At 39.2% G+C, this 13,638-nt stretch overlaps 1 protein-coding gene across 5 annotated transcripts in view; it reads left to right on the top strand.

The window, feature by feature from the left end:
* Positions 1-12,866, top strand: part of LOC117389102 (phospholipid-transporting ATPase IH-like) — a 30,045-nt gene extending 17,179 nt beyond the window's left edge. The window contains exons 15-31 of one of the 5 annotated variants that reach the window (XM_055230813.1): positions 1,033-1,104; positions 1,557-1,630; positions 1,703-1,806; positions 2,469-2,650; positions 2,982-3,215; positions 3,293-3,470; positions 3,554-3,656; positions 3,757-3,902; positions 4,280-4,339; positions 4,425-4,552; positions 4,626-4,761; positions 5,184-5,207; positions 6,230-6,295; positions 6,573-6,676; positions 7,374-7,539; positions 9,577-9,778; positions 10,384-10,505. In XM_055230813.1, coding sequence (XP_055086788.1) covers positions 1,033-1,104; positions 1,557-1,630; positions 1,703-1,806; positions 2,469-2,650; positions 2,982-3,215; positions 3,293-3,470; positions 3,554-3,656; positions 3,757-3,902; positions 4,280-4,339; positions 4,425-4,552; positions 4,626-4,761; positions 5,184-5,207; positions 6,230-6,295; positions 6,573-6,676; positions 7,374-7,539; positions 9,577-9,759 — 1,960 coding nt within the window. In that variant the 3' untranslated portion in view covers positions 9,760-9,778; positions 10,384-10,505. Of the gene's footprint in view, positions 1-1,032; positions 1,105-1,556; positions 1,631-1,702; positions 1,807-2,468; positions 2,651-2,981; positions 3,216-3,292; positions 3,471-3,553; positions 3,657-3,756; positions 3,903-4,279; positions 4,340-4,424; positions 4,553-4,625; positions 4,762-5,183; positions 5,208-6,229; positions 6,296-6,572; positions 6,677-7,373; positions 7,540-8,124; positions 8,328-9,576; positions 9,779-10,383 lie in introns of those variants that run through there. The other 4 variants (XM_033986696.2, XM_055230814.1, XM_033986697.2 and 1 more) reach the window with 4 other exon arrangements.
* Positions 12,867-13,638: the final 772 nt, after the last annotated feature.

Below are 13,638 nucleotides of genomic sequence, written 5' to 3'. Positions count from 1 at the left end.
GTTTACAGTGCTATGTGCCTTTAGTTGTGTATTATTATTGTTGTTGATTAATCGGACAACGATTGACAAATTACTATTTTATTTATATGATTATGTGATATTATTTATATGGACCACAGCAGAAAGTCAAGTTAAATTTATTTATAAAGCACATTTAGAAAACAACCACCGCTGCCCAAAGTGCTGTACAATATAAAGTTCAATCTTATGAAACAAAACATGCAAAAATACAATAGAATACAACAAATACAATACAGTACAAGAGTTCAGCTCAGCTCATGTTAAAAGCCAGACTCTGGAAGATTGTTTCAGAGTCTGGGACCAGCTACAGCAAAAGCCCGGCCCCCTCGAGGTTTTAGCTGGGTCCTTGGAACATCATCATCTGGTCTGCTGATCTCAACATTCTACTGGGAACAAGGACAGACAGAAACTCAGAGAGATAGAGAGGGGCCAACCCATAGAGACATTTAAAACCCATCATCAGAATCTTAAAGACTGTTAAAGAAAGGAGAAAGCATTGACTGAGTTAGCTGAAGATGAGGGAGTGAATGGACAATTTAATCTGTCTTTTCACTGTATAGTATATTATAGTACAGTATAGTATAGTACAATACAGTGTACCGAGTAGTAGTTTTTGCATAAGATCCTAAGAGATACACAGGATATGTCTTGTCAACCAAGAATTTCATTATAAGAGTTACACTACTTTGCTTTATAACCTATTGAATTTAATGCATTTCTATGTCTAATAATAATAAATGAGTCTTCTTTCCTGCATTCATAATAGATAAGGTTGTTTTTTTTAATATAAAGAGGGTTAGACAAAATACATGTTAAACTTTATCCCTTTGACTTGTAGAAAAACTGAAGTGGTATGTTTGTGTTATTTTTATGCTATTCATGAATCATTGTAACATGATTAATGATTACACTAACTGACTGGGGAAAATAAATTAATAATACAGTCCTGTGTTTAATTAAGGCTTCTTTTTATTTGATAGATTTTTTTTCTTGTTCTTTTGTTCTTGCTAGGCTGGGCTACACCTATTTGCGCCTGAGAGACAACCACATGGAGATACTCAACAAAGACGATGAGATTGAAAGGTTGGTCTGCTAAGTGTTTCTTGCGGTTCCAGCAGCTGTAGATAAAAAGCAAGTCATTTGGATTATGGAGTTGTGGTCGCATACTGCCTGTCTGAGGAGAAGCTGCTCAGATTATGTTACACAAAATGCAACCATGAGAAAGTTTAAAAGATTTGAAAATAAAATGGTTCTTCATTATATAGTTGTGGTTTTGGTTTATTCTGAAACAAGTGTCCGTACAACGAGGTTTGCCTGTGCATCCCTCTCAGCAGTGGCCTGTCAATAGTGAGCTATTTAAAGACGTGGTGAAGGTGGGAAGAGGGGGTGGTTCTTTCAGCATATCCAAAGATTTAGATGGAATGGGGGCACAACGATCAGTATTCTGGCCTCTTGTTAGGAATGAATGGTGCATTAAAATACATACTACTATCTGTGTCTTAATCCAAATTGTCTTTCGATTGCTTTGGTTGCAGGTTTGAGCTGCTACACGTACTGAACTTTGACTCTGTGAGGAGAAGAATGAGTGTCATAGTCAGATCAAGCGCAGGTAGGATACATATAAACCTATTATTAACCCTGCAGCCAATCTTAGCGTGTCTAATGACTGTTTGTGCTTCAGGAGAGGTCTTGCTGTTCTGTAAAGGAGCAGACTCATCCATATTTCCACGGGTGGTGTCTGGGAAAGTGGAGCAGGTTAAAGCCCATGTGGAGCAGAATGCTGTAGTACGTTCAGTGTCTTTTTTATATGTGCTCCATTATACTATATTTAATTTGGAAGACTCAACACATAATAGGTATCTCTGTTTGTTCTAGTGTAATTCATTTTGGTTATTGATGTTTTGATGCGGTTTACAAATCTGATCATTATATGATTTCTGAAATGATAATATTATAGAAATGGCTTTCTTCATTGGTTTTTTTCTTCAATGGTTTTCTTCAGATTGTTCACACCTGTGCAGGTTTTGCATTGGAAAATGAATTAATAATCACTTTATCAACTTATCATTTAATATATGAAAACTGAAACGATGTCTTTTTGGGGTCAATATTTATCGTGTGTACAATTTCTTTGTTTAAAGGGACATTTGTATTTTTTCTGAGCTGCGATAAGATTTGCACTGTAGAGTGTTAATGACTTCTATGACTCATTATAGATACAAAACTAAAGTGTTATTGTGCTATTTATCTATTGCAACCCATTTTTTTAAACAATATTGTCCATTTAGAATCGTTTTGAGGGGAATAATCAGTTAGTTTCAGTGTTTCATCGTTTATCAACTATATTTTATTCAGCAATATATCGTACTTCAAAATTTGTTACTGTGACCTAGGCCTAGGCAAAGGCAAACATGAAAGAAAAAGTGACATCTCTTATCTTCTGTCAGGAGGGGCTCAGGACACTGTGTGTCGCCTATAAGAGCCTGTCTGACACTGAGTACCAGGAGGCGTGTTACCATCTGACAGAAGCCAAGCTGGCCCTGCAGGACAGGGAGCAGAGGCTGGCACAGGCCTATGACATCATCGAGAGGGACCTGGTACTTTTGGGTGCTACAGCGGTGGAGGACAGGTCAGTCAAACACATCAGTGACTTGATGGAAATAGTGCAGCATTGGTTCCTACAGAAACAAACTGCTGTATTTCAAGTACTGTCAACAAAACCTTTAGGTGACTTTGAGGCCTGTAATAAAAGGAGTAATAAAACAAGGCTCTGAGGTGGTGTAAGAGCTTTCCCTAACCATTGGAGCTGTCTGATTGAAAATGTGGCAGGGGTTAGCGCTCAGGGGTGGTCAGGCATTGATGAATTGTCTCCAAAGGGTAATTGATTGATTGAAGTTTTGATGGATGCTCTAACCTAGCATACTGGAGGCTGAAATCTTTATTGGCTTATTGACTTCCAGGCTCCAGGAGAAAGCTGCAGACACCATTGAATCACTGCACAAGGCTGGGATGAAAGTTTGGGTCCTGACAGGGGACAAGATGGAGACGGCGGCAGCTACCTGCTACGCTAGCAAGCTTTTCCGTCGCAGCACCCAAATCCTGGAGCTGACTAAGAAACGCACAGAGGAGCAGAGTCTGCACGATGTCCTTTTTGAGCTCAACAGGACGGTCCTCAGGCAGCGATCCATTTCTGGGTAAGTTTAAATGCTCTTTATTATTAAATTCCTGATCACTGAACATGTGCTTTGCCTCATGCCATGTTTTGCTGCAGCCTGTCCGTGGACTGCCTGGACTTCGGCCTGATCATAGATGGGGCCACACTCTCTGCAGTACTGAAGCCCAGCCAGGAGAGCACTGGTCCTGCAAACTACAGAGAGATCTTTCTCGAGATCTGTCGAAACTGCAGTGCTGTCCTTTGCTGTCGCATGGCCCCACTGCAGAAAGCTCAGGTGAAAAACTGCTCACTTTTCAACTCTTTACATGCTTTTAAATGTGGTGTATATTGAACTAAGACTAGTGCTGTGTTCCACAGATTGTGAAACTAATAAAAGCTTCTAAAGAGCACCCTATAACTCTTGCCATTGGTGATGGTGCCAATGATGTCAGCATGATCCTGGAGGCACATGTGGGCATTGGTAAGTTAAGATACATGTTAAATTACTGATCGTTTTAATCAAAGTTTTGATCAGAGTCATTGAACGTACATCTATAAATAATTTGCTTGTGTGCTTTAAGGAATCATGGGTAAAGAAGGACGCCAGGCAGCAAGAAACAGTGACTATGCTATCCCAAAGTTTAAGCACCTAAAGAAGATACTCCTTGTACATGGGCACTACTACTACATTCGAATAGCTGAACTTGTTCAGTACTTCTTCTACAAGGTATAAGACCAAATAGATATTGTTATCCATAGCTCATGTGTTTTAATCACTGCATTGTACACCCTGGGGAAACACTGTGTTACAAAGAATCGGATTTGAGCACCCCTGTGACAGATTACTGGATTCATGAATCCCCAGTGCGACATTCACTCCTGGATTTGTGGCTTCAGTGATTGGTGTGGGCGTCTTTCACACAAGCGCTGCCCTGCCAACTGATTCATTTTTACAGACCCCTTCTTAACAGCCCACTCAGCAACCTTAGCTTATAGCACACAATCTGGCATCTTATCACAACATAAACAGAAATGTGTAGACTTTAAGAACAAATCTGTTCTTACTATTTTAAATAAACTAATTACTTTAAATGTTCTTTCCAGAATGTATGCTTCATATTCCCACAGTTCCTGTATCAGTTTTTCTGTGGGTTTTCTCAACAAGTAAGTTTTTAGCATACTATCCTAATACGCTATATTTTATAATCTTGCTGCATTGATGAGAACTGTTCATGTGTTTTGTCCATAGCCTCTTTATGACACAGCGTACCTAACACTGTATAACATCAGCTTCACCTCGCTGCCCATCCTCCTGTACAGTTTAGTGGAGCAGCATGTGTCTGTAGAGACACTGAAGAAGGAGCCTTCATTGTACAGGTGAAAAGCACTTCCCCCGTGTCATAAGTCCCATAATATTATCATTCCTAACTCGATTCTGTGCCTTCACCAGGGATATTGCAAAGAACTCACTCCTCCGCTGGCCGGTTTTCCTCTACTGGACGTGTCTGGGAGTTTTTGACGCAGTTATCTTCTTCTTTGGTGCCTACTTTCTGTTTGACAACACCACATTCACCAGCAATGGCCAGGTACTAATTACATACCATTTTCCCTGTATTTTATACATTCGTCAGTGTCTGTGGGGTTGTAAAGAACACAAAACATTACTGTTTTTGAAGGAAAACTCATTTCCATTTCCATTAGTGGTAAACATATGGAAGATTTGTGGAGATGCTGAGCTGACAATTTTTAACACTTAAGATTTTGTTCTGCAGCACTCCAAATGGTCAACAACATGCAGTAGGATGCCATTCATATCGACAACGCAATAGCATCTTTCTCTGTATTGTTAATTTGTACCATGTCAACAGTTTGGATGGCCTTTGGTCCTGTTTTTTAAGTTAAAACATCCTGATATTCATTTTTTGCCCTTTGTCCTGATTCTTTTCTCTTCTCTCCCCCTCCTCTCTTTGCTTCCTCTCTTTATTTTGCTCCCTCTCTTCTTCTGTAGCTTATGACCACCAACACGCAGATGGTAAGCCTGTCTCCCTCCCTGTCAGCTCTGTCTTTTACGCCTCTTTTTTGTTCTGTTGCACCGTTTAAGCTTTTCATTTGACCGTTTCATCCTCACACATCTCCTCTCTTCTCACCACCACTCATGCCACTCATGCACTGTCATTCCAGTGCAGTTTCCTCTCATGACATTATTCCTCCTAATCTCTGTAAAGCCCTGAATCCTGCACTAGCACCTGATCCGTATAACATAGTAGAAACCTTAGATCCTCCCTCACATTATCCTTCTGTTTTGTTGTGCTAGAAGACGTAATACTAGCGTGAGCATTATAGATCTGTATTCAACATCTGTTTGTGTTTCTGTCTGTGTGTCTTTGTGATTTCGTCTGTATGTGTTTGTACGTTCACATATGTATTCAGAGAGCCTCTAACTTACTAACTAAAACATGGATTGATAAAAGTAGAAGATGTGACCTTTATATACAGTATACACATTTAACCAAAGGTGGATTAGGTATAGGGTTAAGGTTTGAGTTTGTTTTACCTAAAGAAATCCAGAAGATATATTGTAATTATCACTTATAATGTAAACACAGTAGTTGTATATACTGCTGGGCGATATTAAAAGTATGTATTCTTTATGGATGAATATTTTTAAGTGTCATTTAGCACAAAATAGTCCAGATTATTCCTTCTAAAGTCTAAACTCTGCTCCCAACCACATGCTTTTACTGACAGAGGATTGACTTCTTGATTAAAAACATCTAAGCATATTATTAACCATTAGACACAACCGAATTTTGATTAAATTCAAATTTGATTAATTGCTCAGCCCTAGTTCTAATACAAGGTTAGTAACTGCAAATCTTTACATGCAACATTTTCTTATTCAGTTGCAAGTTGCACCTCAAATTCATTACTAAAACACACCAAAGACGAGGCTATACTGTACACAAAACGTCACATTCAGGGCTCGATAACCCACATATGAAATATTTTACTCAAATAACTAAAAATATTTCTTTGTTTTCATTTCCTTTACAGATGTTTGGCAACTGGACATTTGGGACTCTAGTCTTCACTGTGCTTGTGTTCACCGTGACACTAAAGGTACGTGAAATATACCGTAATAACAGCGCACCAGTCTTATATGGCGTCTTTGCATTATTCATTCACTGTCATCTTGGAAAAGGAGATTTTAATTGACTCCTCACATCACTCTATTAGTGTGTGTGGAGAGCAGAGGAGTACGCTTGTTGCACATGTTAACCAGGCTGTTACATAAATGATCGACTGGGTTTGCACAACACTAAAAGCCCAGAGGCACTGGCATTGACTTTATTGACCTGTGCGAGTGTTTACTATGTATATATTCTCTGTGTTTTAGCTTGCCTTGGATACACACCACTGGACCTGGATCAATCACTTTGTCATCTGGGGGTCATTACTGTTTTACGTCATCTTCTCGCTTCTCTGGGGAGGCATTATTTGGTATAACATATAACTTTACTCTAGTCTACAATAGTCAATATAACTCAGTAGGGATGTAACTATAACCTGGGTATTGTGCTGTTGAATTATCGAAAGTCTTGTGATATTTTACCATATATCAGATGTTTGCTTAAATGAAATCCCTAATAATATCTCTGTATTTTTTTATAATGGTCCCCACATTCTCTGTTACGTCTCAAGTCAAACATAATCGTACAATCAGATTTGTTTCGTGAAAAGGAGCACAATGGTCACCTACGATTTACAAATAAAATCAAATTTCTCTCACCTCAGACTAACACAGTTTAGTTCTTCACTCATTGATTGTGCAGAAATCCCCCTGTGGGTGACCAAACTCACATCTTTGTAAAGTATTTAAGAAGTGTGTATTCTGGATCCCTGGTGATAGCTTTATTGGAGCAACAACTACAATACAGGGGGTGCTACGTACCATGATCCTTTGCTTCATTCCAGTGCAGACAATATGAAATTATTAAGCATTATTAAACACTTGTATATGTTAATTCTTTAAACTATAACAATAATAGCACTAAATTGGTTAACCTCTCCAAAATATTGCAATAAATATCCTACTCTGAGCTGCATATTTGTGATAATACCATACCATGAAATATATTTACATCTTTTTATTTCAGCTGTTTAGATTCAAACTGATGGACACTTTTTCCTTTCTCAGGCCGTTCCTCAACTACCAGAGGATGTACTATGTTTTCATGCAGATGCTCTCCAGCGGTCCGGCTTGGCTCAGCATCATCCTGCTCATTACAGTCAGCCTTCTGCCAGATGTCATCAAGAAGGTCTTGTGCAGAGCTGTCTGTCCCACTGCGACTGAGCGCGCACAGGTACCGTCTATGTGCTCTGCTTTTCAAATCTAAGACTCGCGAAATGTAATGTTCTGAGACTATTTATTTTAGATCTTTATAGATGTACAGAATATGTGCGATGCTTATGAGAATCACCAAGTGTATTTTGAGTAATATATACTTTGGTTATAATGAATATTGTGATATCAAATGCTTTTTCATTATTTTTGAGACTTGTTATCACTAACCAAAGAACACAAAACTTGTATATATTAAGACATACAAGCTATTTCACTCTCGATAACTGTCCTCCTATCAAAAATATCTTTGAGCGTTATTCAGTTTGACCTTTGTCTTTATGGCTTGACTCCAGCTCAGTATAAAATGACTGACCGCTCTGACAGATTCTTCCTGCTGTGCTTTTCTTCTTCTTCTCTCCTCTGTGCTTCCTAACGGACCCCTATTATCCAAATTCACACCATCCCCCCTTTCTTCTCTCACCTTTTTCTTTAACCTGACCCCTTTTAAACGCCTGTCACTACCTCTTCCGTCTTCTTTTTCATCTCTGTCATTATCCTTAAATCCTCCTCTTGCCCTTTGCTGCCTGGGTGGTGGTGCCCACAGTCCACTCGCCCGTGCCTTACAGTGGAGCCCTCCACCATCTTCATGCTCTCTCAGTCATCCAGCAGAATGAGTTTCTGATTGGTTCACACAGACGACAGGAGCAGGAAGAGGAGGTGACTCTCTCTTTAAGCCCTCGTCACCTCTGCATGTTCTATGGCATGGTGTAAAACAGTATCCCGACATGTTAACATAAACTAACCTGTGGAGTCGTGTGTGTTCTGTCAACTATTGGTATCCCTCTACTCCAAACCTAAATAAGTTTGTATTGTATATTTTGGTGTTTCATCTCACATTTGTGATTTGAATGTGTATGTTTTCATCTTTAAAGGGCCCATATTACACTGTTTCTGATGTTATAATGTTGTGTCCTCATCTCACACAGACCTGGAGTTGTGTTTTGTTTTGTTCAAACATGTTTAATACACAAACCCTGAATGTTTAGGCTGAGTTAGGGCTGGGCAAAAAAATCTATTAATCGAATTTGAGGTTAAAATCGATTTGTTTGGAAGAAAATCAATTTTGTTTTTGCCACTTTCTCCCATTGGAAATTGTATTGAAAATGTAAAAAAGGTGGCTCACTGCAGCCACAGCGACCCCAGTTTAGCTCAAGGTCATGCAGCGCTGACTGTGTTGAAATCAGTGACGTCAAATTAAATGTTGGGGGGCATGTTTAATGCAATAGTTTGTTTTATTTCATTCATAAAAGATTTCCCCAAAGGCCAGTGGGTTCAATATGATCACTGAATACAATCTTTTCAGTTGTTACCATTTGTTGTACTTTGCAGAATATTTTTTGTGTAGAGGGGGAAAAGAAATTGAAAATAGAATTTTTGGGAAAAAAAATCAACAATTTTATTTTCAGGCAAAATTGCTTAGCCCTAGGCTGAGTTCTTCTTTCAAACAGAAAACAACCTGTTCCACCTTGTGATGTCATGTAGTAATAGAGGAAGTGCTCCACTGTGTTTTTAAATTCCATTCACTTTCACTAGAATCATTCGAATCATTTTAGTCCTGGATTTTCAAATCTCTACTAAGCTAAAGGTAAAAGGTCGCTGTTAACTTGAAAACTACCACTACATGACATCACAAGATAGTATCATCTTTGAGTAATACTATTTACATCTCCAAAGGTGTGAATGAAACAAAACACAACTCCAGGTATGTTTTTGAGGAGGTACCATCATTATAACGTGTCTTAAAGCTCACAAGAATCCATTATGTGTAATATAGGACCTTTAAAATGGTATGGTAAGTCCAGATCTAGAAAATCACTTTTCTGCTATATATGTCATTACATTAGTTATACAAATACATTATTTGTTTTTGTTGATGGCATTCTTTACACAGTCATATGGATATTTATTATGCAGTTATTATTGAGAAGGAAATTAATAATTATAAATATTGGTAGAGTGTGGTTCATAATAATGTTACCTGTACAATTATCCACAGAGTGTAATGACAGAGAGGGTCCTGGATGACTTTGGGACAGTCACTACTGAGATAGACCTGCTGACTCTTGATAGGACCGGCGAAGAGGGCAGTGGAGGCTTAGCTGCTAAGACCTATGGCTCCATGATGTCATATGACCACAGCACCCCAAAAACCTCAGCAAATCCTAGACCTGCTCCGTAGCTGGGCTGAGGTCGCCATGGTAACAGCAGTGGGAGTGCTTGGTGTATGGGGCATGCTGTTGGGCTGAGGCTGAGCTTTGGAGAGATTTTTCTTGAATCTGCTAAGTTGTTTTAATGCATGCTTGAACACTTGCTGTTTTTGTTAATGGCATTTGTTTAAATTTGGAAACATTTTTGTGTAATCTCGACTAATAGGTCCTTGGCATGTATAACCCTTTACTCTCTGTGCACAAATAACTGTTAAGAGGGCATTCTGACAAGCTGGGCTATTCAAAAAGAAAATACTTGTGATTTATTATTATACAACTTAACAGCAAGATCTCAACCCTCTCAAACGCTGCACTTATGCCATCTTGTGTTTGCAGGTGAAATAACATGCTTTTGCTTCTTTCATTTCCTGCGCATGCCTAACGTACATCAATAAGTATAATTAATGTGTGGACATTTAAAATATTAGGGCTTGTCTTGACAATTTTTACGTAGTTATACTTTTTAATCTGTTGATACAGCGTTTAAAACAAACCTTCCTAATATTATTTTGATGGGCAATAGACATGCAGTAATGGGAATGCAGCCGTTGTGCTGTTTCACTATAATCTAACTATTCTCTCTTTTTTGTTTTTAGGGTAACGAGAAAATGGTGCGGGGTGTTGTGGCCGAGTTGACTCCACTGTCGTCACGGCGATCCTACAGAAGCACGAGCGCCAACTCCTCCCACCTACACCTGAGCGCAGCCGAGGCCCTGTCGCTGCGCCTGTCGGACCCCCTTCCCCAAAAGATACTGACTCGCCTGACGGAGAGGGGAGGGGCAGACGTCTACACCCTCAGCCCCTATTTGCTCCGTCTGTCTGGGGCGGGATTTGCCCACTATGCTCCAGGTCCAGAGACAACTGTATGAAGCTGAAACAAATTCTTTTTGTGGCTTTGTACAACGCGTTTGTGCAACTACGTTTCTCGTCTCACGGACAAGAGAACGTTGACATCTTTCATGTTCTGTTCACCTGTGCATTTTTGGGCTACATACCCACATACTTTGGTGATTTCTTTTTCTTTCTTACATCTGTTTTCATCGAATCTTTTACACCAATATGGGAATTGCATATAAACCTCTGGGATAAGGAGGAGCTATATGTATTTTCCTGCACTCGTTACACATGTCAAATAATGGACTTTTTGTATATATTTTTTCAGTCATGACATTGCCTGTTCCTTCACCCCTTTGTATTTATCTAAATGTACATACGTGGTCTGGCCAAGTTAAGGGCAGTCCTTAAGTTTGAGCCCTTTAGGAGTGCTTGCGAGTGAGTGCATGTGTGCGCGTGTGAACGGATGCTTGCATGCATGACTTTTGCCTGTTAAGAGTGCGTTTGTTTGTGACACACCTTTGCCTTACAGGTACCACACAGCAGCAGCAGCAGCAGCAGGCTAGGAGCCAAAGGAGAAGGGTGTAACCGTGGAAACATACAAAGCCTTAGACACAAACACACTTTTCAGCTGGAGAAAGAAATGGGGTGTTTTCTAGAGGGATGTGCAGTATTCTAGCCACCCTGCCTTAATTCATTCATACATACAGTAGTTAAATCTGTTTATACCTCCCCAATATGGTTCAGATATACCTTCCACATCTATTTGGTACTGTGTGTCAATTTCCATCTAGTTGATCGTGATTACTCGTTTGCTAATCAGCCAGTGTAGCATGCTAAATTTTGGCTGCATGTTATTGTTAATCCAAACTTCTCTCAAGTATTTCCCTTCCCCATTTCATTTCCAACCATATCCATGCTGTATCCACTCCTGCCATCACGTGGTCATGTGGAGCAACTGCAGCTTTGTGAGTAACAAATTGGAGGTTACCCAAATGGTACTTTACCATGGGGGCTCTTTGTTATGGATGTCCTAAATGGGTTGCTCTTCTCCCATTGTGGCATTGTTTGCGTGTGTGTTTGCAGCCATGCTTTTTTCTGGGTTATGCAAAAGTCTGTGGGAATGCTGTTGTCATATTAGTCATATTTAAGGTTCCTCCCTCTGTTGTGTTTTTTAAATGAGTTGTCTTGTACTGTTTATCAATGGCAGTCACTGTTGATGTTTGGATGTAACTTAATTTTTATATAATATATTTTGGTGAAAAGGGGTGTAGTCGGCGGCGGTAAGACAGAGACTTGAAAAGGCGATGTCACAATCAAATCGACTGAATGTTGAACTGTCCCATTGTGTCCGTCACTTGAAGAATGTAGCTTATAATGGATACACCTTTTATAATTGCAGTTCTATTTGTCCAAAGCATATCTTTCATAACACAACTACTGATGTATTTTTGAATGTCAGTGAAAAGAGGTCTGGATTTAATGTATTAAGTTTCTTCGTTTGTTTTTGGGATCAAATTCTCGACCTCCATAGGCTAAACAAAAAGGCCTAAGTGCTTGCAATGTCACTGTGCTGTTGCCATTACAATCATTTATTTTATTTTTGGTAGTGTCCCATGCAGTATTTTCTTTTTCCACTACATCTAGATTTTTGTGTTATTGTGTTATTTTAATGTGAATATTTAATTTTGCTATTTTTGTATAGAGAAAAGGTCTATATTTTAGCTGTGTTGGAATGTGTTTAACCAAAATAAGAATAGAAATGTATCACTAGATTATACACACTGCACTTTTACAACAGATTGGTTTCTCCTCAAGTTTATGTTTTCAATTTCACTCTTCCTCACAATTTATTTATTTTTTAAAGATTAATAGTAGGTGAGAAAAAGTGACCAAATTACTTTGTGGGATTGAACTGTTCTTGAGTGTCAGCCTCCGTGGTTTCTATTGCACCAGCCTTTTCTGCTAAAGAGAATGTCACACTGCTTTTCTAAGTCCTTTGGCACAACAGCAGGTGCTCATCTTGTCAATGCTGAGCTTGGCAAAAGTTGGAAATGTCAAGATCTGTGTCATATCATACATGTTCAATACAGCAGTGTCTGTATTTACTAAACAGGAGATTTTCTTTTTTTCGATAAAGATTTTAAAAGAGGTTTATTTGTTGACCTTTGTCAGCCTGTCTGTAGCAAATAAGGGCAAAGCACTGTATTGTCATTCTGCTTGTAATAAAGAAAGACTAAACATGGTTAGGTCTCTGGTTCTTCTGCTTAGCCCTGTCATATTTAACACATTTGTATAATTAAGTGTTTTCAGAGTTTTAACAAATGACATTAAAGAAGGCAAAAATAAGGTCAGGACCCCCGTGGAGGAGCATTGATCAGAGGTGACACCTGCACCGCCCCCTGGAGACATGATCATGTGTTACACGCGCTGTCACCAGGTAAGTGGAGGCTCCGTCTGGCACATACTGCACTGAGCACACAGTAAAGGGCACAGTCTGTGTTTAAGCAGCGATTTAATGCTGTATTCATAATATAGACCTTTTAATGACATGTCTGATGAACTCACATTTGATCGTGGCAGTGGACCACGTGGCTGGGGTAAGTCAATTGTGCAGGCTTTGTTTATTTGGGATAAACAGGCTGTACCCATATTTAAGTTAAACAGCTTTAAAATGTTGAAGTTTGGGGTTTTAGTGTTCCTCAAACAAGCAGATAGTACTTGTGCTGGTTTCAACAAGTATACTCTTCAATTGTGCATTCCTCTTCATCCTATTGAGGTTCGGTGATGAAAATACAACAGATTGACAGATTTTTAGCAATTATATAATAAACTCCGGCCTTTTACAGTAAGCTGAAAGATAAAAACTAAAATACTTTTCAAATGTTGCCTTTTAGCAGGACATGTTATCAATGTTATACCTCTCATGTCCACTGGGTGTCACTAGAGGATTTATTATTTGAGACAGGACTGCAGAGCTGACCTTCATTTCCCCTCCCCTCTCTGTGTGCCAGGAC

The sequence above is a fragment of the Periophthalmus magnuspinnatus genome, chromosome 21 (genome assembly GCF_009829125.3).
Source record: "Periophthalmus magnuspinnatus isolate fPerMag1 chromosome 21, fPerMag1.2.pri, whole genome shotgun sequence".
Taxonomy (NCBI): domain Eukaryota; kingdom Metazoa; phylum Chordata; class Actinopteri; order Gobiiformes; family Gobiidae; genus Periophthalmus; species Periophthalmus magnuspinnatus.
This window is presented reverse-complemented; position numbering and strand designations above follow the sequence as displayed.